Below are 22,708 nucleotides of genomic sequence, written 5' to 3' on the forward strand. Positions count from 1 at the left end.
TATGTTTAGGTTATCTGGGAGTTTTATGATGAAATTGACATACTTCCTTGGAAGAACTACTGACTGCTCTGTGATCTATGGCAGTATATTCTTATTTTTTATAAATCAGTGAATTAAGTGGTTGTCCAAACACCACTCCATGACTTGTCTTACAGCAATGTCTTGGTGTACATTGGTATTCTGTTCTTGGTCAGCTCTTTAATGCACCATTGCATGGCTTCTGTTGGGCACTCAAACAAGAGTAACTTATTCTCAGTCCTTTTCGGGTGGTTCACCTTGGCTCTCCAGTTTCTCCTGGACGTCCTGCAATTGTCATGCTAATCACGGTTTCGTACCTACCACCTTCTGACCTCACATCTGTCTACATTCATCCTCATGCAACATAGTTATATTTTTGTGTTGGGTTTTTTTTTTCTGGACTGGTAGAAATTATGAACTTGCATATGAAATACTCATTGCCTGCGCTCTAAATTAATGTGCATTAATTTAGACATTAAATTAAATGGCTGGCCAGGTCAGGTGGTAGGTAATTTGTAATGGTGTTTCTTTTGTTTGTTCTGGGTTCATTTCTTTTATTTCAAAAATGTGAGGACTTCTGAAGTGATGCCACAATGTGCAAGTTTGGTATATTTTCATGGCTTTTGCATGTACCTTCCGATAATGTTCATTAACGCGATATTTGGTTGGGTTAACTCTCCATATCGTCATATTCTGTCACTTCATACATTAGTCTTGCTTCAGTATTTTTGGAATGGTCCTGTCTTCCATTACAATTTCCTCTGTAAGGTTTTTTTTTTTGAGTTTTTTTAATTAACAAGAGTCTTTAAAAACAATTGTCATTGAATGTTTCTACATATCTTTAAGATTTATTTGCTTCCCTCAGATTAAGGTCAGTGCCTGAGTTTTACATTGCTTTTACAAAAACATAAATTCAACCCCGGGGCTGCGGCGAGTCCACCCGCTGCCGCCATTACCAGCGCCGCGCCGCTTCCGGGGAACTACAGCTCCCAGCGGCCCCCGCGCCACCGTGCGCAGAGAAGATGGCGGCCGCCACGGCGCGTGCGGCGGGAGCGGCGCCGCCGGGGTACACGGGTGAGGGGCAGCGCGGGGCACCGGGAGCGGGCCCGGCGGGGTACACGGGTGAGGGGCAGTGCGGAGCACCGGGAGCGGCGCCGCCGGGGTACACGGGTGAGGGGCAGCGCGGGGCACCGGGAGCGGGCCCGGCGGGGTACACGGGTGAGGGGCAGCGCGGGGCACCGGGAGCGGCTACGGGGCGGCAGCGGCGTCTCAGACTGGTGTGTGCCTCGCAGCTCTGGCGGTGAAGTTCGCGGAGCGGCAGCGCTCGCCTCACTGCCTGCTGGTGAAGGAGCACCAGGTGCGGGAAGGGGCCGACACCGCGCACCCGCCTCGCCGCACGCTCTTCGTCCTCAACGTGCCCCCATACTGCGGCCCGGTGAGTGGGGGCGGCTCGGGGCCGAGGGCAGTGCCTTGGGGGCCCGGGAGCCGGCCTGCCTTGGGCTGCTGCGGGCGGGGGGCCGGGCTGGGGCCGGGGAGCCGCCCGGAGACCTCTGCAGGCTGTGCGTGGGAGGCACCGCTCCTGCTTTGCTGTACCGTGTGTTTTCTCTTACTGTCCGTGTCAAGGACTCTCTGTCTAGGCTGTTCTCTCGCTGCGGGCATGTGCAGTCTGTGGACATCTGCGACAAGCCAGGGCCAGGAGAGAAAAAAGATAAACTGACGTCCAAATTCTTCGACCACAAAACTGTAAAGGTAAAAGCTCATGGGGGAGAGGAATACTGATGCTTTAGTGGGAAAAGATGGCAAGTACTGAATGGTTCTCTTCAGCACATGAGGCACAGGAACCATATGGGGCATTGGGTGACACGATTACTTACTTAAGTTTACACTGTCTTTTGTTTCTTATCCTGCTGTCACTTGTGGTTTGATTTTTATTTTAGTTTTTTAAGTTATTTGTACTGCAGTTCCTTGCTCCATCACCGATTTCCCCGACATACCTGACTCACCTGGGTGCTTTTTTCTTTTAGGGATTTCAAGTAGCATACGTGGTGTTCAGGAAACCAGCAGGTGTCCAGGCAGCCAAGGCTCTATCACAGGAAGGTCCCTTACTAATATCAACAGAGAGCCATCCTGTGAAAACCGGCATTAGCAGTATGTCAGCTCTAGCTATCTTTCTACTGGCTAATGGCAGGGAAGAACTACACTCATTTGCTGAATCCTACCCTGCGTGTCCATTTTGTTTTAAGCTGGGGGATGTTCAGTGTTTTTTGTGCTTTTATTATTCACAGGGTAGCAATGTTATTGAAGCAGGTGTTGAAGTTTGGTCCAGTGACCCTATGGGAGAAAGGGGGTCACTTGGAAGAGTGTTTTTTCCTGGCATTTTTTCAGTATTGCATAGATTCAGAGATACTGTCTTCATCTTGTCCTCAAAATGGAGACTAGATTCATGCAACAGGCACCAGTTGTCTGTCAAGATGACAGCACTTAACATAAAACCTCTTGACAGAAACACAGCCTGAATGTTGTGCCCCTTGGGCTTAAGGCTAGCCCACTTCTGCCTGGGAAAGTTGCAAACTCTTCCCATCACATACTGGTTGTGCTTGCAGCCACAAGTCCGTTTGAGCTGTGGCAGGGGGGAAGCTGAACACAAATGGGAACGATGTGTCCTTCCCCCACTCTAGAATTCCCTCTAGAGCTGCCCAAAAGCACCACACTAGCCTGCTTCTAAGAGCAGCTACTGCTGACTTGTGCTCTCTCTGTCTCAGAGTGGATCGCCAGCTATGAGGCCTCCATCGTGGATCCAAAGGAGCTGAAGGCTGAGGTGGATGCCTACATGCAAGACTATGATAAAAAGATGGCAGAGGTGAGGCCAGGCTAAGGAGGGAGCCCAGCTAAGCAGTTTTCTTAGGGGAGAGGGAAAGGAGAGATTTCTCAGTGCTCTAGCCATAGTGGAAAGGGTGGAGGGTCCCTCTGTTTGGCAGAGGTTTTTTACTCCTGGTTGCTGATGGGTGGTCAGGCCCTGGTTTGGTCTGCAACACCTGACCCTTCCCCCAGGGCTTGCAATAGATATCCACAAATAAATTGTTTCCTGGCTGGCATGCAATGTTGTGACTGAGAGTTGAATGCCTACAGCCCTGATCCCATGCTTTCCTTTAAATCTTGTGTGGAAGCAGGAGCTGTAACTTTGCCTGTGTTTAAGGGAGGGCTGTGGGGGAGCTGTGCATCAGGCTGTGCATCTGCACTCGGCTGCCTCACCCTCCTGTCTTTACAGGAAGAAGCCAAAGCAGCCAAGGAGGAGGGTGTTCCAGATGAGGAGGGCTGGGTGAAGGTGACACGGAAGGGCCGGAAGCCTGGCCTGCCCCGGACAGAGGCCGCCAACCTGCGGGTGCTGGAGAAGGAGAAACAGAAAAGGGCCCGAAAAGAGCTGCTCAATTTCTATGCCTGGCAGCATCGTGAGAGCAAGAGAGAGCGTGAGTGTGCAAATCTCCTCCTACCCCTGCCCATGTCTTGTCTCTCACACTGCGGCTCAAGGAGCATCCTTCTGCCTTCAGTGGAGGTTCCAGCTGCCAGCAAAGGGCTGGCTGGGTCTGAATGGCCTTGCCAGCTCTTGGAAGGGCTCTTACTACCACTTGTCCTACCAAGGGCTGCTGGAATATTTTGTGGGAGGGTGTGCAGGTCGTGATTTTCCAAGAGATGCTTATTCAGTCTGCACAAAGGCAGCAATTGAAGGGGGGAACTAGCCAGATTCCTCCCCAAGAGGGAGCTGCAGCACTGCCGGAGATGAACGGCTGGAGCCCCAACTTGGCACTCAGCCCAGGTGTAAAACGACCCGCTCTGAGAAGCGTGTGTTTGTGGCTGTTGAGACTCAGTCCCTCCTGGTGTGTGGAAGTGAAGCTCCCAGGAGAGGGAGATCTGCTGCTCCCGTGTGACCTGTTCTTTCTCTTTCTCCGTGTTTTAGACATTGCCCAGTTGAGGAAGAAATTTGAGGAGGACAAGCAGAGGATCGCACTGATGCGAGCCCAGCGCAAGTTTCGGCCATACTAGGTTGTGCTGAGCTGTTCCTCAGGTGCCTCTGCTGGAGAGGGTAGGAGAGCTACCTACTGACTCTGTTTGCCAAAGGATTTTAAGGAATTGAGGCAGATTTGGGTTGCCTCTACCCTTGGATTGGAATTGGGAGATGCCAGCAACTCTTGCTGGAGGAGAGTTCCCTTTACTTGCACCAGTATCCTCCTGCTCTTCTGTCACTCGACCCTGTGGCACCAGTTTTCAGGCTGCTCAGGTCAAGGGGCTGAGGCACATCCTGTGACAACCTGTATCTCCCTGCCACCCAAAGACACACCTCCTAAAGCTTGGTGAGAATTGGGATTGACCTAGCACAGCCTCTGCAGAGGCAGGGAATGGCTGAAGAACTGTAAATAAACTGCTGCTACTGTTTTCAGAACATGGGAATGCTTCTCTCTCCCCCCCCAGTCTCCTGTGGGAAACAGCTTCTTGTGTGCTGGGGTGGTGGTAAAAATCATGGCTTGTAACCTGGTGCTCATTTGCACATTTTATTGAAGGAAAGAGGAGGGAAGTGACTCTAGGAAAAGCCTAACTGCGAAGTTCCCAGGCCTGTTGTCACAAGGAAAGATCAGTGGTTTGGTACAGAGCCCTACCCCGTCTGGTGATTCCCTTTGTGGCAGTTCCCTCTTAGCCAAGTGTTGCAGTGCCCAGTCATCCAGCTGTGCATGGAGCTCTGCAGCCATGTCTAGGCCATGGGAAATTCCTGATACCCAGCACTGTTGCAAAAACAAATGCCACTTTGAGCAGCCTGGTTTGGAAGGAGAAACCAGACTCTCCACGGCCTGTCCCCAGCCCACAGAAGACAGGTAAGGATGGCAGCAGGCACGTTTAGTTGTAGGGCAATGCTTTTGTAGTGCTCCTATAGCATTTGTGCAGCTTTAGACATAGTGGTAGGTGTGTGATCGAAATAACCCACCCAGCCCCAGGCTTTTACGCATTTATTTTACTACCTGGAGCCTCACTAGAGATGTGACCATGAATGTAAGGTGGAAGTGGTGGTAAATTCCAGAGAGCTGAGATAAAATGGATCTCCTCTCCTTAAAAACTCACTGCAGATCCAGTTTGCATTGCTTGCGGAGATGACAGGCCTGCCGGCTTCAGTAGGCTTTGTGCATCAATTTAACTAGGAGGCAGATCCTTAATATAGCCTACCCAAGGCAGACTGTGTGTAAAAATTGCTGCCTCCCAAGATGCATTTTAGCTGCTTGGGTGAGCGGCCTGAAAGAGAAAGGAGGTTTGTTCTCCTACAGAGTCAAGAAGACAGACTTAACATTAGGACATTAATCTTTATTTAGGACAGAAATAATCTTTGCCAACTTTTCCATAATTTGTAGTTCTCGCAGCTGCTTCAGCTAGAGGATTTAGGGACATTCTCTAGCGTTCATTAAAATGGCCTTCTCTGCACAGGAGAGCTCTTATTTAAGCTGATTCTGAAAAAAACAGTAGCTCTCATAGTAGAACAGAGACACTGAGGCCCTCTGAGCTCAGGCATCTACGGAAGTAAGCAGTGAAGCAGAACTTTCCTTGTTTGTCAGTGGGTTAAATCCTGGGAGCAGCCTGTCTGTACCATCCTCAGGAAGGAGGCAAGATGAGCCACCTCTCTTGCAGTGCCAAAGCTGATCTGCTGCTGTCACAGAGGGTGCCTCTGCCTGTGTTCTGCTCCGTTTCAGGGTGCAAGTTTGGAGTAAGCCAAGGGGAAGGCCACTTTGGGGCTCTATCCCTGTACTCACCGAGCTGGAAGTGGAGCAAGGACTCCTGCCTTTGGCAAATGAGATACTTTGCTCAGCTCTCCTTCAGAGAACCCCTGGCAGACCTGCTTCCACCCTGCAGTGAGCTAAGCGTAGGAAAGAGTATCATGATCTGATGTTGGGTGCGAGGTAGGAATGGTGACAAATCTGGAGCTTGCTTGTTAGCTCCCAGTTCTCCTGGACTGCTGCAGCTCTGAAGCTCTGCTGCAGCTTCCTAGAGTCTGGCCCTGGTGTTCTGTGCTGTCAGGAAGTTGCTGATGATCCCAGATACCACCTCGGGCTCGTTCAGGTGCACAAAATGACTCCCAGGCACCTCTACTAGCTGGATGTGCTGGAGGGAAAGGACACAAGATGTGGACCAGGAAAGTGTTCCCTCAGGCACACGTTGTTTACTGTGTGACGCTTAGGGGAAGGGACAGGGCAAGTGAGGCAGGACAGAAATGGGAGGACCAGGGAGCAGCTGGGTCCAGAGGGCAGCACTAACTTGGGACTAAGGCAGCAGGGACAAAGTTGTCTTCCTCCCCCCCTGCCCCTGGTGTGAGGGCTGTGCTGTTCAGGACAAATCACCTAGTGGAGGGTGTCCACCAAGATCAGCTGCTTCCCAGCTGCTGCTCCCAGGTTGGTGGCAAATAGAGATGCAAGGATGAAGTTTGCTCTCACCTCTTTGAGGGTAGACTCGAATGCCTCCTGCAGGGCTTTCACAAAGTCATTTCTGCTGGGCAGGTTGTGCGGTACCAAGAGTCCATCTTGTGATCTGAAAAACAATAGCAAGGCTCAGTATAGCACTCACTGTGCCTCCATTTGTCTTTGTGGCTATTCTGGGCAGAAGCAGTTGTCCCCAAGACAGTGGGGTGATAGTCCCTGTTCTTTCCAGGCTGCTCATAAACAGCAGGGTGACAGGGTCATAGGTGGTAGTCAGAGTGCACTGCACAGCTTGGCTAAGCAGCTATCAAACTCTAAAACCTTGGGTGACTGCCTAGTAGTATCAGAGTGGAGACTGGCTAAATATTGTCCTCCCAGGGCTGGCTCTGTAACTGGTCTGACAACATTGTTCCCTGCCCCCATTCTGCCTTTTGCTCGTAACTTTTCCTTAGAGTTTACACATCTCCCCTCAGTCCCTTCTGCCTCTCCTTGCTGCTTATTTAAACAGGGTATGCCCTGCTCAGAGAGAGAGGTACCAGGCCAGTTGCCCTGGAGAAGTCCGCATTAGATCTCCTGCAGAGCTAAGATCATGCTGCATCCTACTGTGCTGGCGACAGGACAAGGAGACATCCCAGGCTCAAAGACATCTCTGTGGCCCAGAGGACTTGACATCATCACAATGTTACATTTCTGTAACCTCTTATGATACTAAAACAGATCAGGGAGGCCAAAACTGCACCTCTTTTCTCAACTGCTAGCACTTCCTCTTGTTTTCTAGACAATCTTTTAACAGCACCCCACGAGCCAAGGTAGCCAGAGCCCTGCACACTTTGCCCTCCAAGGAGATGGGAAAAATGCAGAGGATGACTTGCAGAAGAAGCTGTGCACCCAGACAGCTTAACAGCTTGTGGGGCTCTGTGCTCTGGGGCCATGTCACCAGAGCTTCTTGCCCCAGTGCCACAGGAGAGCTTGCAGGAGCTCAGTCAGGCCAGGGGCTCCAAGAGCAGCTGAAGGAGATGGGGACTGCTGTAGTTTCACCTGTTTGCTCAGGCAAGAGCTTTTGGGGTCTGAAGAAGGGGGCAGGTTGGGTTGCCAGTTGGGGTAGAGTCAGGTCAGAAGGATAGCAAGAAGGTGTGGTGCTGTGGAGGGTCACATATTTGCCAGGATGGCCCCTGGCTGTAGCACCAAGGAATGGAAAGTTGTGAGATGGGATTGTGAAACCAGGAGCATGGGGAAGATGGAGGAGGACTAGCATTTCCTCAGTCAGCCTTTCACCTGAAAGTAGAGTGCCAGGCTGGCAGGATGTTCCAGTTGCTCTCTGCCTTCTCCAGGAGCCTGCCCAACCCAGGGCAGTGGTGGAGAACTGGGAAATACCTTCTCACATGTGGGGCTGTGCTGTTACACCAGCCGGCCAAAGGTCTGGATGGCTGGTGTAAAGGAAGGGGTAGTGGAGGACTCCTTGCTAGCCTTCATTCCTTCCACTGAGGGAGACAGGAAGGGTTGGTTTGGCTTGTGCCTCACTCACACAATGATGAGAACACGGTCCTGGATCTTCTGCAGGAGCTTCACACACTGCTCCACCGTGAAGAACTCTCGACTCTGCTGCAGGTGCAAAGACAGAGAAAGTCTCAAAGGTCAGGGACAGCAGCTGGGGGCAGAGGGTGTCCCCAAGCCCTCCTACACAAGTGGCTCTGAAGGCTGAAGTAGCTGTGGCCCTGAAGCTTCCGTGCTGGGACATGACAAGCATCCAGGCTGCACAAAGGAGTAGCTGGCTCTGCAAAGGCTCCTTTTGTCCAGCTGTGTTTCAGGGCTGCCAACAACATTGCCTGCTGGGCTGCAGCACATATGGGAATGATCTCATGGAGAAAAGCTTTAAAAATGTTTTTACTAAAAAGGAGAGAGTACATTACCCTGGCTTCCATATCCTGGCAGCAGCACAGGTAGAGGAGGCCCTATTTGCTCAGAAGTGGCACAAAACTATCAAAATACCAAACGTAAGGACTTTGCTCCACTCCCCTTCTTATTCAGGTCACCTGCCAAAGAAGCTGACAGAAAGCATCCATCCCTCTGCTGCCTGAAGAGTTATAACAGCACAAAAATGTGGCCAGGAGGCCCTGGGGCGGAGGAACTTCTAAAAAAATAAGCAGTAACATTTTCCAGTGACTCTGTAAGCTGAATCAATGATCAAGTGCAGGCCTTTAAAAGCAGCATTGAAAGGAGATGTGGGAATTAGGGAAGTGGAAAGTAAGTGGCTGGGTGGAGGCAGGGCCTGGCTCAGTGAGCAGGCATCCTGTGTCTGAGTGTCCTGTAAGGTCAGGGCTCCAAAGTAGCAGGGGGCTACATGAGAAGAGCAGTGCTCACCGTACGGGCTCTCATGTCTCTGTTATACACCAGCCCTGGAAAAAAAAACCAGAAGGTTTTCATGTTTCATAGGAGCAGGAGTTGTTATGTTTTAACTCACTTTTGGGGTCTGCCTAAGACCTTTTGAGATAGGAGGAATAGGATTAATTCAGATTTCTCCTTTTTAAAATTTATTTTCTTTAGCTGTTCTAGGACTTGAGCAACAAATTCAGTTGCTGGGAATGGAGCACTCTGCCTCCAGACTTAATTGATCCCATTCAGGCTGTGTAAACTTGTAGCTAGGGCACCCTGTACCCTGCAGAAGACAATGGCTATTGGCACCAGTCCCTTCCCACACCCAGCAGTGGCCCAGCACCACACAGCCCCTTACCAGCGGGTGTCTCAGTTGCTCCTCGCTGCAGCAGGATTGCCCCACCTTCTGCTGTCAGATGGCTGTTTGCTTCTAAGAGCCTGAGGGAGACATGGCAGAGAGATTGTGCTGCTGGAAGGGAGGAAGGGAAGCAAAAATGGCATGACTAGGTGACAGCGAGCTCTCAGGCTGCTTCAGAAAGGAGCGGGAAGAAGCAGCAGCTTCTAGCAGCAGAAGCAAAAGGTCTTGCTGGGATTCCAGAGGACATGAAAGGTGAAATGCAGGGACAGTTTTCCTTTCTCATTTGTGCAGCTGTAACTCTGTCAAGGTGAGGGCAGACAGTAAATGAAGAGGATGGATGGGAACCCACCTCTGCAATGCTGCTTCGGGGCTCCGTGCCTTGGGGGTTTGCTGCTTTGCCTCCAGACTCAGTAATCTGTCAATCACCTTCCTTTTAGATTTCAGCCATGCCTCAGTGTCCTGAAACACAGAGAGGCAGGGAGGAGGAGTAACCACTCTCTTCTGGATGATTTTACCCCTTATCAAAGTGTGGAGGAAGGAATTTCACCCTTCAACATCCCTCTGAACTGGTACCAGTTATGGGTATCTTATTAAAAATGCCCATTTCTGGGAGAAAGGGAACATCAATAATGCTGTAGTGAACTTACTAACTTTTTATCCTTGCAATCTTTTCTAACCCTTCCTACCTCATTTCTGAGTTGAGGACAACTCTCCAAAGTTTGGTATCTTTTGTCTCTCTGACCTAGGACTTCTGTCCCGCTTCTGCCAATGAAAGCTCCAGCATCTGGTAGCAATGATGGCAAGTTGGCAATGTAGCTTTATAGACCGCCAGGAACAGACAAAGAAATCCACCAATCTTGTACCCAGGTCACCCAACAAGCTGTTGGTAAAAAGATAACCTCAGCTGGCAGTTGCCTGGACAGAGGTTCCAGTTTCCTTTGTACAAGGGCTTGGCACAGACAAGTAAATTTCAGTGCTAAGGGACTGCAGGATGTGGAGCTCTAGCAAGTGTGCCCCAAGGGCCAGCCTAAGGATGGACTTCAGTCTGTGCAACAAGGAGCAGATCAGTGCCTACCAGAAGGAAGAGCCCTGGGACTTGTGTGACCTGCCAGGAAGTGGTCACATCAGTGCTTTCTCTGAAAAAATGAGGGAAATTAAAAAAAAACCAAAACATCTATTTTTCTATTTTTAAAAAGTGAAGGGAAGGACACATGAGATCTAACCTCTGGAGCCAGAAGAAAGCCAAGAGTTTCCAGCAGGATCAGCTTGTCCACCATCTCAGGATAAAGGAAACAAAACTGAGGAGAGATGAAACAATAAGAGAATGAAAAGCTGAGCACTGAGTGATGTCTTTATCCTGCTACATGGGAGAGGGGTCAGGGAAGGGTCTCTCCTCCCCTGAGCTCCAGGTCTGTCCCTTCATTCCTCTCCCATTTGTTGTTGCAGCTGCAGAACTCACAACCCCATGAAGAAATGATGCTTTACTCACCATTGCTGCCACAGCCCCACCTGCAAAGGAGAAAAGGGTGCTCAGTTATGCACAGAACAACCCCTGGTAACAGAAATTCCCCTTCCCCACAGCAGAAGCTGCCTCAGAAATAAAACTGTGCATTGTACCATGGGACAAAGCCCCAGTACAGAGGAGAGCTCTCCCAGCCCACAGGATGCAGGCAGAGACCAGGGCTGTTGACCTGCTGTATTCCCCATCGTGTGCCATTTCCACCACCCTCAGGCAGCAAAGGCCAAGGAGGAGTCACTGTTTAAAATGCCTTGGTGTGCAGGTCCTGTTAGCTGTGACCAGAGCAGGCCTGGGAAGCAAACTCCAAATTGTGGCAAAATTAAATCATACTCCAAGCTTGAAGGGATGGATCTTGGATTCCAGTTCCCCTCAGCAGGCTTTATAGCCCACCAAATGGGCTGTCTGTTCCCAGGCTTTGTGGGGATCAGGCATGAAGGCCTGCTGTGAATTCTCCTGTGTAGACCACCCCTCTTTGCCAATTGCTGTTCCCTCCTGTGAGTGGGGGAAATGCTCACAGCAAGAGTTTTATCCCTGTCTGTACTACACAGTCTTGAAAGCAGAGGCATTTCAAACAAGGGCACAGATTTTTGAATCACTCAAGCAGGAACCTGGTACTTGACATAATATAATAAATATTCCAACCCAGCTCCTAGTAGCATGTCTTGGAAGTTAATTATCTACTGATTTCTATTAGTCTCACATCTTACAAGAACTAGAGCCACTTACCCATACTGTGACCCATCAGGGTGAACCGTCTCCACTGCAAGGCTAAATGGCAACAGACAAAAACAGTGCTGCATTAGAAACCAGAGCAGCAGCATCTTGCTGCTTCTCCTCTGACATGGGCCCTTTCTCCCAGGAGGGCTTTTGCACTGCCTAATTTGTTTCTTAATCCAGAAACTAAGCAGCTGAGTAGGCCAGTTTTAAAGAAAAAGAGCATTCACCACCTCATTTCAATGGTAGTTAAGTCATACAGCTCTCAAGCTCTCTCTGTATGCCAAACAAACTCCAACAAATTCCCATTCACTGCCAGACATGAGACTGGCAAGAAGCAGAGGAGCCTAACTGGGCAGCATCTGGTGGAAGAGAGAAACCTTGACAGAGCATCCTGCTGCAGGGCATTCTGCAAGACATGTGAGGACATGAGCCAGGTCTGCTGCATTGAGGGATTCCAAGTGAAAGCTTTCTGCACCATTTAGCACATCAGGCTCTTCAGTCCATTTTTAGGGCACTCTGGGAGGCTTATAGGAAAACACCGCTCTATCTGTGCTGCCCGTCTGAAATATACCTCCCTGAAAGATGGGGTTTACCCTCTGGAACATCTGAGAGCTTCTAGAGGCTCTTGTGTACTGAATGAGGGATGTAAAACCACAAGTTTCACAAGTATACAGATAGACAGTTACATCAGGACACTTTGTCTTTCAGATTTCTTTGTATGATACTAAAGCAAGTAGCAAACTGCCATCAGGGAGAACCAGAAGCTTCCAACTTACACCTAACACTGGTTAGGGGTCACTGACTGCTTACAAAAAGCCAGTCTGGCAAAACAATTTAGTTGCATCCACCACTGCACTGCTACTGCTTTTTTAGTATAGAAACACCTGGGGCTTACCATCTCTTCCTTTCCCAAAACAATGAGAAAGAGGGATGGATGCTTATTCAATCACAAAGCACTGGCTAACATCAAACTGAGAAGCAGGGGGAACTGATTCCTCTCCTGGCAGTTAAATGCTGCCTGCTTGTTGTAAAGAGCAGGACTAATACAGCACCCCCTGCACAAGCACCCACTCAAGGGTTCCTTCAACTACCCACCTGCTGCCACCCGGCGCACGTCGGTCACGTAATCTAGGAAATGGTAGGGGGAGCCTGCAGGTCGGTGGGACGACAAACCATGGCCAGAAAAATCCATTGCCACATAGTAACAACCTGAAAGGGAAAGAGTACCAGATGTGCAGCCCTGCCACACAACACAAGCCATCCTGATGAGCCAGACCTACCTCTGGGGAGCAGTGGAATAAGCTTGTCAAAGGTGTTGGCATTGTCCAACCAGCCATGCAAACACAGCACAGGGTGTCCCTCCGAGGGTCCCCAGGCCTTGGCTGCCACATGTCCCCAGGGCACAGGGAATTTCAATTCCGAGAACATGCCCAAAATAGGGTGATGTCCTTGGAGAGTGACGTGCTTGGAGTAGGTCCCAGGGGTCTTGTTAATGGTCTAAAGCTCTGAAAAGAGTAATACAGGTCTTTAGTAACTCACCAGCCTCCTGTGGTCTTAATTAGCAGCTTGCTGATTTATAGCTCCCCATTCAACATCCCAAGCTGCCGTTCCTGACTGCCTGTTTGGGGAATCCTCCTCCCAGCACGTACTAGCTATGCTCCTAGGAAGAAATAAGCTTTCCCTACACAGGAGGAGAAAGCCTTATTTCTGTCTCTGCAGCAGCTGCAACACAACCAGAAGGCGCAGGAGATCTGGCAAGAGGGAACCATGCAGAACTCCCCCAGCTAGCTGCAGTCAGCCAGGCACCTGTCCTGGACCAAAAAGACAGTTTGGGGAATAAGGATGTTGCCTCCAGCATTAGACTGTTACCACCGTGTCCTCCTTTACCTTGGTGCTTCTCTTTTGCACCACCGGTTGGCACATTCACGAGAGCAGCTGGCTCCATGCTGCGTAGCAGGTCACTGCTGCCACCTGCCTGCGCACCCCTCAGGGCCGGGGAGCTTCCATGGGATATGGGTCCACAACCTGCCAGGCACTTGCTCGACCTCAAACCAACTCATCTACCTGACAGTCACTGACCCTTGCTCAAGTCCCAGCTCCTGAGTGAAACCCAGTCTCTGGGGACCCTCCAATGGTGGTTTAAACATCTCCCTTTTACCCCCAAGCCATGGGCAACCTGACTACCCCTATCCCCATGTCTCTCATGTTGTATCCCCTTCCAGGTGACTCGTCTTGCGTACCTGCTCCCTTAAGTAGCCCTCTGAGACCGTACAGCAATTAAATGACTCTACAACAAGTCTTTCATGAGCCCATACCTCTCTAAGGTGTGAGGAAAGAGGGGGTAGGCTGCTGTTAGGGCCCTGATGGTCCCAATCAGCCAAGCCTGGGGTTCCCCATAAGTGTGTTTAAGCTCGGCCCAGGACCAGCCGCAGCTGTGCTGCAGGAGTGCCGGCCTCCATCAGCGACGCCCTCGCCCCAGGAGCCGTGGCCCTGCCTGCTGATCACGGGGCTGTGTCTGACCCAAGCTGCCCTCGCCGGGCCAGATCCCGGCAACCAACCGTGGGCTGACTTTCCGGTGTGACCATGACCTGCCCTTTCCTGACGGCCTGGGCTCCTGGCAGAGCCTGATGGCTCTACCCGAGCAGTCCTGCCTGGGCCCAGCGGGGCTCCAGCCCTGGGATCCCCCCGGCCCCGGGGTGAGGCCTCCCTGGGCGGGCAGGAGGCGCTGCTACACTTGGGCCTTCGCCTCTGGGCGCCCTGGAGCGTCTGGTCCCGGTCCCGGTCCCGGTCCCGGTCCCGGTCCCGGTCTCGGCCCCGAGGAAGGGCTGCCTGGGGACAGACCCCCGTCCGGCGCCGAGAGCAGCCCCCGGAGCGCCACGGCCGACCCGGCCCCCGCTCCCCGCACCGCCCTCCCGCGGAGCCCCGGCCCCTTCCTACCGCTCCGTGCGGCCGGGCCGGCTGAGCAGAGGCGGCGGCAGGGCCGGGCCGGGCAGGGCGGGCCGGGCCGGCTGCACCGCCCCGCTGCCCGCCTCCCCGGGGCGACCCGGCCTCCGCCCCCGCTTCTGAATGGATCGGGCTCTGTAAGAGGAACCTAGACTTAACGCTGGCTGTGGGGTCTGAAGCTGCGAAAAACCTGCTGGGCATGATAGGAATCTCTGACGAGTTGAAATCAAGGAGGTATGGCTGCGTCCTTGACTACCTCCAGAAGACATATTACTGATGACGGAAACTGCCTGTACTGTGGTGACACAGTGTGAGATGTTTTAACTGTGACCAGGAACTTCATATTGACATCAAACAGGCCCAGTGCTCGACGCCAACACTGCACTTCTGTCACTCTCTGATAGAGAGACTCTTCTGAACTCCTAACTCTTGCTGGAATTGTGTTGCTTCAGGGACAAGAGTCACCCTCCCATACTGTGACCCATCGCAGTGAACTGACTCTACCACAGGGCCAAGCTGCCACAGACACACAGCAGACAGCACTGCCTTAGCCGCTCCACTCCTCTTCTGCGAAAACAGACCCCTCTCAAATGGAGAGGTTTCTATACAGCTCACCTCATTTGTTGCACAAAAAGGTGGTGTCTGCATAGACCAAATTTCAAGAAAGTCAATACCTAAGTATGGCTGCTTGCTGGTGCCTCTCATTCCCTCCAGCAGTCAGTCTGCTAGGCCTAATGCAGACCGCAATTCCTCTTCAGTCAAGGACTCTGCGGTCAAAGGAAGCAAAGTCAAATCACACTGTGAGCAGTGGGACCCCCTGCTGGAACAGCTGGAGAAAGCAGGATGAATGTATATTCTTAGGGAATCATTTTTATATTGGTAACTGAAAGCCCTGTGTTCAGTTCAGCACATCGGTCTCCTAAATTACACAATGTATTTTCAGAACAGCCTAAAAAGCTTGACAGAAACCAGTGTAGAAGTTTACAGCCCTATTTCTCCTGCCTAGCTCTAGCTCATCCTGGCAAAACAGGCCCTGCACCATGGCAGTTGAAACGTAACCTTGGGGACCCATCATTGAAAAGAAACAAAAGCGCTGTGTAGCTCACAGCCTCCTCTCCTTGTGAACCATTAGAAAGGAAATCAGAACGTGAATTTTTACAGGTTTGCAAAGTGTCCAATGCCTTGGTTTTTCTTAGGCCTCCATGCTGGAGGAGCAGGAAAGCAGACTACAAGTGCTGGGGATCCTTGCAGAGGGAGAGAGGCCACAGTAACTTCTACAGCTTCTCTCCTACAACTGTCAGAGGTGGGTGGCTGATTACAAAAGGTGAAAAGCAAGAGACAGCTTGGCAGAACAGATGTGTAAAATGCACGAAATAATCAATTGCTGCGGAGGGCAGGGCCCTCCTCTAAATTCCTGGAATTCCTGCTAAAGAAGCCACCAGACGGCAGTGTAATTGTTAGGCACTGGCTGCTGCTAGGCTTGTGGTTCTTCAGTCTATGGCTTGACTTTTGAGGAAGAGGACCCTGTACCATGAGGAGTTATGTGGGCTGTTGGCACACACTCCAGTGGTTGGTGGGACAACAGGCCATGGCCAGGAAAATCCATTGCCACTCATGAGCCAGATCCACTTCCGGGGAGCAGTGAAATGAGCCCACTGAAGGTGGTGACATTGTCCAGTCAGCCACACAAGCACAGCACAGGTTATCCCCAGGCCTTGGCTTCCACCTGTGTTTGGGGCATAGGGAACTTCACCTCCAGGAACTTGTACCCACAAGCAACATCCTCTGAATGCTACATGCTGGAGCTGGTCCCACGGAGCTTGTTAACAGCCAAAAACTCTGGACAGAGCTTGTAGGTAGGTGGTAGTTACTAAAGGTGTTTGTTTACCTGTCAACCCTGACCTCTACCCAATACCAGTTTTGGGCACAAACCTTGTTTGGGATAATCCTGGGATCCTGCTGTAAATTCTTGCCCTGACAGTATATACATCACCACCCATGTGTCTTGGACCACCACACTGGGCTCTCTCCCCCATTCCAGCAGCCAGTAGGATCTGGGCTCTCATTGCTTTGGGTCACATAGATGACTCTGGGACTCAGGTGGGAATAATGCATTCTCTAGTGACGTTGGACTCCTGTGACCTGCATCCTAATTCACTTCTGGTAGGAGGCTGCATCAGCAGCTGCCTGATGGGAACGGAAAAATTCCTCACAGAAATGATCAGGAATAGGTGATTTCAGATAGAGCTCCAAGTGGAGAATATTGCACTGGGATGTGCTCTGTACCCTCCTTTCAGTGGCAGGACTGTCGGCCAAAGCCAGATGGTTGAGTTGTCCTCCAGGTCCCTCATACCTTCTCTAGCAATGCTACTCACCCCTCTAAAAGAGCAGCCCAGCATCTTACAAGACAGTGCATCTCCCCCAGCACAGCCTGGAAAACCACCCTGCAAGGGGAGGGCCCTCTGCAGGATGCACAACAGAATTTGGATGGCTCACAGAATTCATTTTGCTGTATCTACTTCTACTAAGTGCCACAGATTACTGCAGTGGAATTGCTGCTCGTGGAGGAACAAACTAGATTCCACCTGGAAAGGTGCTGAGGTGTTGGTTGGGCTACACTGGACTGCTGGTCAGAAAGGCTGGTTTTGAATAAAGAACTGTGAGTTAGTGTGAGATACCCCATGTGCTTAGCAAAGGATAATTTAACCTCTGTGTCCTTGCAAAGGAGCAGGAGACCTGCAAGGGTGAACACTGGGACATGCAAAGCTGTTATGCTCTGCTGACTTGGAACAGCATTGATCAGTTTGTGCTAGCTGCAGATCTGGTGAGGAAACTTTAAGTACAGCAGATTGATTGCTACCAGGGGACAAATTCCCCATAGCAGGTTGGATTCAAGCACTGAAGTACTGACATATTGATCTATTTATGTTGATTTATCAGCAATAGCCCTGTACCCCAATTTCTTTTGTGTGGTTATACAAATTTTTAAAAAGCATGCTATTGCTACCTGAACTGATTTCTTTCAGAGGATATATAGACGACACACCTCTATATAAAGCCCCATATTGTGAGCATATGCTGCAATCTATAATAGACAGGGGAAAAAAGTGATCACAGGGAAGCATGTTATCATGCAACCAGCTCCACCAACATGCTGGCTCACAGGCTTTAGTTTGAGCTCCATCTACAAATCTCACTTGCTTTGGAGATGGTCCCAGGAAGTCTCAAGAGTTTAAATGAGCTCCCCAGGTGGGAAGAGTTGAGGTAGGATATTATCCCACAGTCTCTGGGCTCTGCTCAACAGCAACAGACTCATCCAGGTACCTTGTGTGGTGTACTTTTTCTTTGGGTTTCCCTAATTTCTTGTTGAATTTAATTTATGTGAATTTCTGACTGAAAAAGTTGCTTACATACTAAGTGCAAAAAAATTCCGTGATGTCTTAAATTGGTTTCTCCCCCCCTTGCTCCAGACCTGTTGTGCTCCTCATTTATTAGCATCATGCTGTAACCAACTGAGCTAAACTCAGTTGTTCCAGAGCTCTCCAGCTGTGCAGAAGGTGGGAGAGACAAAGAGATGCTGGCTCTTTACCCACCACAGTCTGAGCCCAATATGATAATTTAAATGGAAATCTTTGTTTTAAGCCAAGCGATGAGTGGTTGAAAAAGTGGAGTGCATCTACTTCAGGGATTAACCTGCAGCGTAATTTGGATAGTGGGGCTGCTGGAGTGTTAAATCATTCCCACATGAACCACCACCATTCAGCTGGAAGCAGCCCCAGGCACACACCATGCATCAGGTCCAAGTGGTGCACATTTGTATCACTTTATTTGCAACTAATGAAATAGCTAGAAACATTTATTGCATATAAATTATATATGAGCACCCATCATACAAATAAACTCTTTCCAGTCTCAGCTTTCCATTTCCTCCTTAATCAGAAAGTCTATTATATTTGGGACAGATTCAGGAGTCTCTGCTGGTTCCCATCCCCTGGGCCTGTTCAGGTTAACTCACGAGGTGAGCTACTCTTCAGGTCTCTACAAAACCCATACCCACCTTTAGAGTACGCACCTCTTTTAATGTATGAAGTGGCAGGGGAAGAAGTTTCTCCCCAGCTTAACCTTCTTTCACTTGGAAAATCTGTCAGATTCCCCATAGGCTGAGATGAAATAATAATGAAAACCATCAGTAATCTGACACTTGTAATTATAGGCCTACCAGCTCCTTATTGACCTCTGACAGAATAAGGAAATAGCACATACCAGGATCATTTAAAAACAAGGAAAAAGTTCTAGTTAACAGTAAGTCTCGTGTTTATGGAAAAGAATCTATAAAACTGCTTGGGAACTTTTGGAGATGTAAGTTACAGATTTGGGTTATGGATTTGGCTGACAAAACTAAAAGCTGTTGAAGTCATAGCTCTCCAGCAAGGAAACTGATACAGTCTTACACTGTGTTTTGATTTTTAAAATACTGGAATGATACCAAATTTACACATTTTGTAGTAATTGGACTGAGAACTGACTAGATAGCAAGTGTCAAAATATTAAAGTTGATACAAGCATGTGAGGGGGGGTTTTGAAACAGCCCGGTGGTGAGTTACTCCACCCGGGCCACACTTTTGGTCTGGCAGCCCTGTCTGGAAGAAGTGACTCTGGTGAAGGACTGACTCACAGCAGAGTAGCAGCTGACTGTGAGCTCCCAGAGCAGTCAGAAAGGCTAATTCCATTCTCCAACATATAAGCAGGGAATGCGGAACAGGTGTAATGAGATTATATTGCAGGAGATTATATTGTGTCTGCTAATTCCATGGAGGTGATTACTTGTGTGAAAGAATTCCCAATTTTGACATCTATGATTCAATGAGGAAGGAAACAAGTTGGAGAGGCTTCCTGGCACAGCTTTAAGGCATGTTAAGGAGTTGGAAGACATTTTATGGGAGAGAAGCATTTAGGACCAATATGATCAAAGCCTTAGTATACCTATGTAGTGCTGCATTTTTGCTCCTCCAGTTGTCACACTGCCTAACAACGGCACAAGAAAAAACAGTCTAGAGGCGAGGTATACATTCGATAATGGAGAAAGGAGTTAAATACTTCAGTGGTTTACTTAGGGTGCTGGCAGCTTTCCAACCATTGGCAGTTTTTTAATGAAGATGGGATGTTTAACAAAACAACAATGATTAATGTGACAGAGTCCTTTGTCCTGTGATCATCTGGAAAGCAGAGTGGTCTGGAAATTAGTCTACTGCAATAGACACTGCTGTCCAATGGTACCAGCCTGCAATGCTTCTGCTACAACCACTCCCAAAATTATAGTCCATAGTTACACTCCTTGCATTTTATGTTGTTTTACTTCATTTAGAGGCTTGGTTTCCTCAGCTGAGGAAGCCCCTGCTTCTAGGTCCAGCAATGACTTAGGACCTTTCTGCTATGGGATCTCTGTATTGGGCTCCATGCAAACAGCCTCTCCCGGCTGTTTTGTCTGCTTTGGAGAAATGCCTGAAGTGAGAGACCTCAGTGCCTGTGTCCTGTGAGTGGGGTTCAGCATCACCACCCGCCTCAGCGTAGGGGGACAAATCTGGGAAAGCATGGGCAGGACTGAGGCTACATGTTCCAAGTGAAGGATTCTGAGCAAAGGGATTTGGGCAAGGTCCACCCATTTCGGCCTCCAGTAACATGTCCTGAAAATGCGGGATAACAAGGAGAGGCAGTAGACCTCAAGGATACAGTGAAATCCTGAAATCCTTAACTGAGCTTCTACCTCCCTATCTGTTGGGCAGCAATGTTGGGAGAAGTTACCTGGGGCGGTCATGGATTTATGGGGCCACAGAGCCTCAAGTTCACACCTGGGTCCAGTAGTGCAGAAGGCTGGTACCTCATTTCCCCTGTCCCAGATTGTCCTGTACTGCTTCAGGGTGTTTGACATACAGGTAAGATTCAGAGGTGAGGGAGTGGTTTGCTGTACAGTTATAGAAGACTGCAGCTACCTAAATCTGACCTAAATGCCTTCCAGATTATGCAGCCTGATGCTCTGTTTGAAAACCTAGAAAGTCGCTGTCTGCTGGGTCTTCCTCCCTCAAGTGAACCAGGGGCATGGATTGGCAGCGAGTGGGAACTCGTGGTCTGCGGCGGCCGTGGGGGAAAGCCGCAACAGCAGAGGGTGTTGCAGACTGGCACGAAAGCGCATCGGCCGCGGTGCCCCCTGCGCGGCTGGCTCGGGCTCCCCTCGCTCCATCCCTCGTCCGGGACACGCAGCTCCGCTGGGCACGGCAGCGCAGCAGCTCCGTGCCGGGGCTAGCAGCGCGCAAGCCGCGGCACCCGGCTCCCCGCAGCCGCGCTGGGTCACCCGGCTCTGGGCAGCCCCTGTACCTTCGCTTTCCTGGAAAGCAGTTTCTCTTCGTTACTGAGAAGAGCCCTGCTCTGCTAGAGGAAGGAGGGGCCTTGCCACTGCTTCATGCAAAGGGGCCACTACTTGTGCTAATTTTTCTCATAAGAGTGGAACTAAAATAGCCTCTGCTCGCTCTAAACCACTAAAGGTGTTTGTTTGTTTGATTGTTTTCGTTTGTTTAGTTTAGGGTTTTTTTCCTGGGGGGAGCAGAGGAACGGGGCTGGGGGATTTTTGTGTGTTGGTTTAGTCCTCCTGGCTTTCTCTTTTTGTGTTGTTGGGGTTTTTTTTCCTTCTTCGTAATGCTTTGCTGTTAGCACCTCCTAAAAGGAGGCTTTTGTCAAGTTAAGAGAGAGACCATCTTGAAAGGGGAGGAAAGGTCAAAAGGGAAAAACTACCTAAGACTGAATTGAGTCAAACATTGTACATTTTGTATTATTTTCAAGTTGGACTTGCAGCACATCAGGAGATGGTGACAGTCATCTCCTACTCACCCCCCAAGCATCCTTCCATCCTCCTATCTGTACAAAATCTCATGTACTGCCCACATCACCTCTCATCCCAGGGTACCCAGGCCTTCCCCTTGCTTTCTTCTCTCCCTTTCCGTCCCATTTAACCCCCTGGCAGGAGCCCCTCAGGTTATGTCTAGGCCACTTGGTCAAATACATTGTCGGGGCAGTTTCATACCCTACTCACATCCCATCCAGAAAGCCAGTGTCCACACTAATGGCCAACAGCACGTTTGGGTCTGGCTGGGGGCCCAGTAAGGCACTGAGATCCTAAGTAATTGGTCACCTGTGATCTGGAATTGGTGCTCCAGCCCCAGCTGAGCTTTCATGCACAAGTCTGCTAAGCTGAAGGGCAAGTCAGTACTGATAGATCTAATGTGTTCATCCATCTTCCCTCCCCTGTGCCGTCTATGTTCTTCTCCTTTGGTTTTTTGTATCTCTTTTCCTTTCTTCTGCAGATTTTCAGTGTTTCATTATCTCCACTTCAGTTCTTTTCCCTCATCCTATTATCCTCTCCCTTCCTCTGGGGCAATGTTTGCCCTTTGCTTTCCCAGAAAACCATCTTTATTCAGTAGTTTGCAGTGACCTGCTCCAGAACACCTTCTGCCCACACCTCCCAAACTGAGAGGAGTAAATAGGCAGATTGTGGCTCCTTCTACCTTATGCAAGCTGTAAGGAATCTGCAGGCTGTGAAGAAGTGAAGCTGTTAGGGTGTTACTGGCTCTTGGGCTGCTGGATATCAACATCTTGGAACTTACCAAAGACTTGAAGGTTGCTGAAGAAGAAGCAGAGAAACACCACAAAGTAGAACTATCATCCAAAGGTAGAATGAACTCAGACTTACTGCTCTCAGCAGCAGGACTTCAGACAAAACTCTCTGGAAATGGTTCATTCTGTCAGCAGCTCTATCAATTAATGCTTTCATGTTTAATGTGGTTTAAAGCTTTAGCATCGGGGACAGTGAGGGTATATGTATCCATAGGCAGAGGAAAAAATGAGGGGTAGGATAAAACTTGTAAATCCTAAGAACAAATCCTGGCACCTTCTTGGGAGCTATTCCTTGTCATGCTGTCATCAGCATCCTGGGCATCTCAAAAACTGTCTTTAAGATGGATCCACCTTCCTTCAGAGATGCAACAGTAGGCAGTGTTCAAATTAGCCTGCCTGCATCCTCACTGTCATTACCCAAAGCCTTTCAGGCAGGTATCCTTGCACTGAAAGCAGTTGGGAAAAAAATCATCAGTCCAGTGGTGAGAGCATGGGAAATCTCTTGGTTCTAGGGAACTTATATTCTTTTTTCCTCAAGAAAACTCACCAAAAGACAGGATTTGTTTTTCACGTTAAACACATCCAGACTTGGTTTCAGGTTCACAGGAACGAAATGCAGCACTAGCTGCATGAAGCCACCTCAGAGGTACCTTGATCCTGAACACA

General features: G+C 49.8%; 2 protein-coding genes across 4 annotated transcripts; one reads left to right on the plus strand and one right to left on the minus strand.

The window, feature by feature from the left end:
- Positions 1–934: 934 nt before the first annotated feature.
- Positions 935–4,456, plus strand: RRP7A (ribosomal RNA processing 7 homolog A). Of its 2 annotated transcripts, XM_039570332.1 has the most exons (8): positions 1,025–1,084; positions 1,181–1,188; positions 1,311–1,453; positions 1,642–1,767; positions 2,043–2,166; positions 2,781–2,878; positions 3,287–3,485; positions 3,974–4,456. In XM_039570332.1, exons 1-8 carry the CDS (start codon positions 1,041–1,043, stop codon positions 4,057–4,059), a joined length of 828 nt encoding a protein of 275 aa, XP_039426266.1. In that variant the 5' UTR covers positions 1,025–1,040; the 3' UTR covers positions 4,060–4,456. The 2 variants fall into 2 exon arrangements, with proteins under 2 accessions (XP_010408972.1, XP_039426266.1); XM_010410670.4 differs by lacking the exon at positions 1,181–1,188 and having other exon boundaries at positions 935–1,092.
- An 887-nt stretch (positions 4,457–5,343) lies between these two features.
- On the minus strand, positions 5,344–14,460 carry SERHL2 (serine hydrolase like 2). Of its 2 annotated transcripts, none has more exons than XM_039570331.1 (12): positions 14,372–14,460; positions 12,715–12,939; positions 12,530–12,643; positions 11,444–11,485; positions 10,688–10,707; positions 10,422–10,496; positions 9,548–9,657; positions 9,199–9,278; positions 8,829–8,863; positions 7,993–8,069; positions 6,486–6,579; positions 5,344–6,156 (listed from the first exon to the last, which is right to left on the minus strand). In XM_039570331.1, exons 2-12 carry the CDS (start codon positions 12,860–12,862, stop codon positions 6,040–6,042), a joined length of 912 nt encoding a protein of 303 aa, XP_039426265.1. In that variant the 5' UTR covers positions 12,863–12,939; positions 14,372–14,460; the 3' UTR covers positions 5,344–6,039. The 2 variants fall into 2 exon arrangements, with proteins under 2 accessions (XP_039426265.1, XP_010408974.1); XM_010410672.3 differs by lacking the exon at positions 14,372–14,460 and adding an exon at positions 13,322–14,206.
- Positions 14,461–22,708: the final 8,248 nt, after the last annotated feature.

The sequence above is a fragment of the Corvus cornix genome, chromosome 1A, assembly GCF_000738735.6.
Source record: "Corvus cornix cornix isolate S_Up_H32 chromosome 1A, ASM73873v5, whole genome shotgun sequence".
Lineage (NCBI taxonomy): Eukaryota > Metazoa > Chordata > Aves > Passeriformes > Corvidae > Corvus > Corvus cornix.

Bases quoted from the DNA above. Each gene is read 5' to 3' on its own strand.
- RRP7A (XM_010410670.4), top strand. From the start codon at position 1,041: ATGGCGGCCGCCACGGCGCGTGCGGCGGGAGCGGCGCCGCCGGGGTAC. The intron at 1,093-1,310 runs GTGAGGGGCAGC...TGTGCCTCGCAG, and splicing joins GGCGCCGCCGGGGTACACGG to CTCTGGCGGTGAAGTTCGCG. The intron at 2,167-2,780 runs GTATGTCAGCTC...TCTCTGTCTCAG, and splicing joins TGTGAAAACCGGCATTAGCA to AGTGGATCGCCAGCTATGAG.
- SERHL2 (XM_039570331.1), bottom strand. From the start codon at position 12,862: ATGTTCTCGGAATTGAAATTCCCTGTGCCCTGGGGACATGTGGCAGCC. The intron at 9,658-10,421 runs GTTAGATCTCAT...TCTGTGTTTCAG, and splicing joins GCTTTCTTCTGGCTCCAGAG to GACACTGAGGCATGGCTGAA. The intron at 9,279-9,547 runs GTGGGTTCCCAT...TGTCTCCCTCAG, and splicing joins CCCGAAGCAGCATTGCAGAG to GCTCTTAGAAGCAAACAGCC.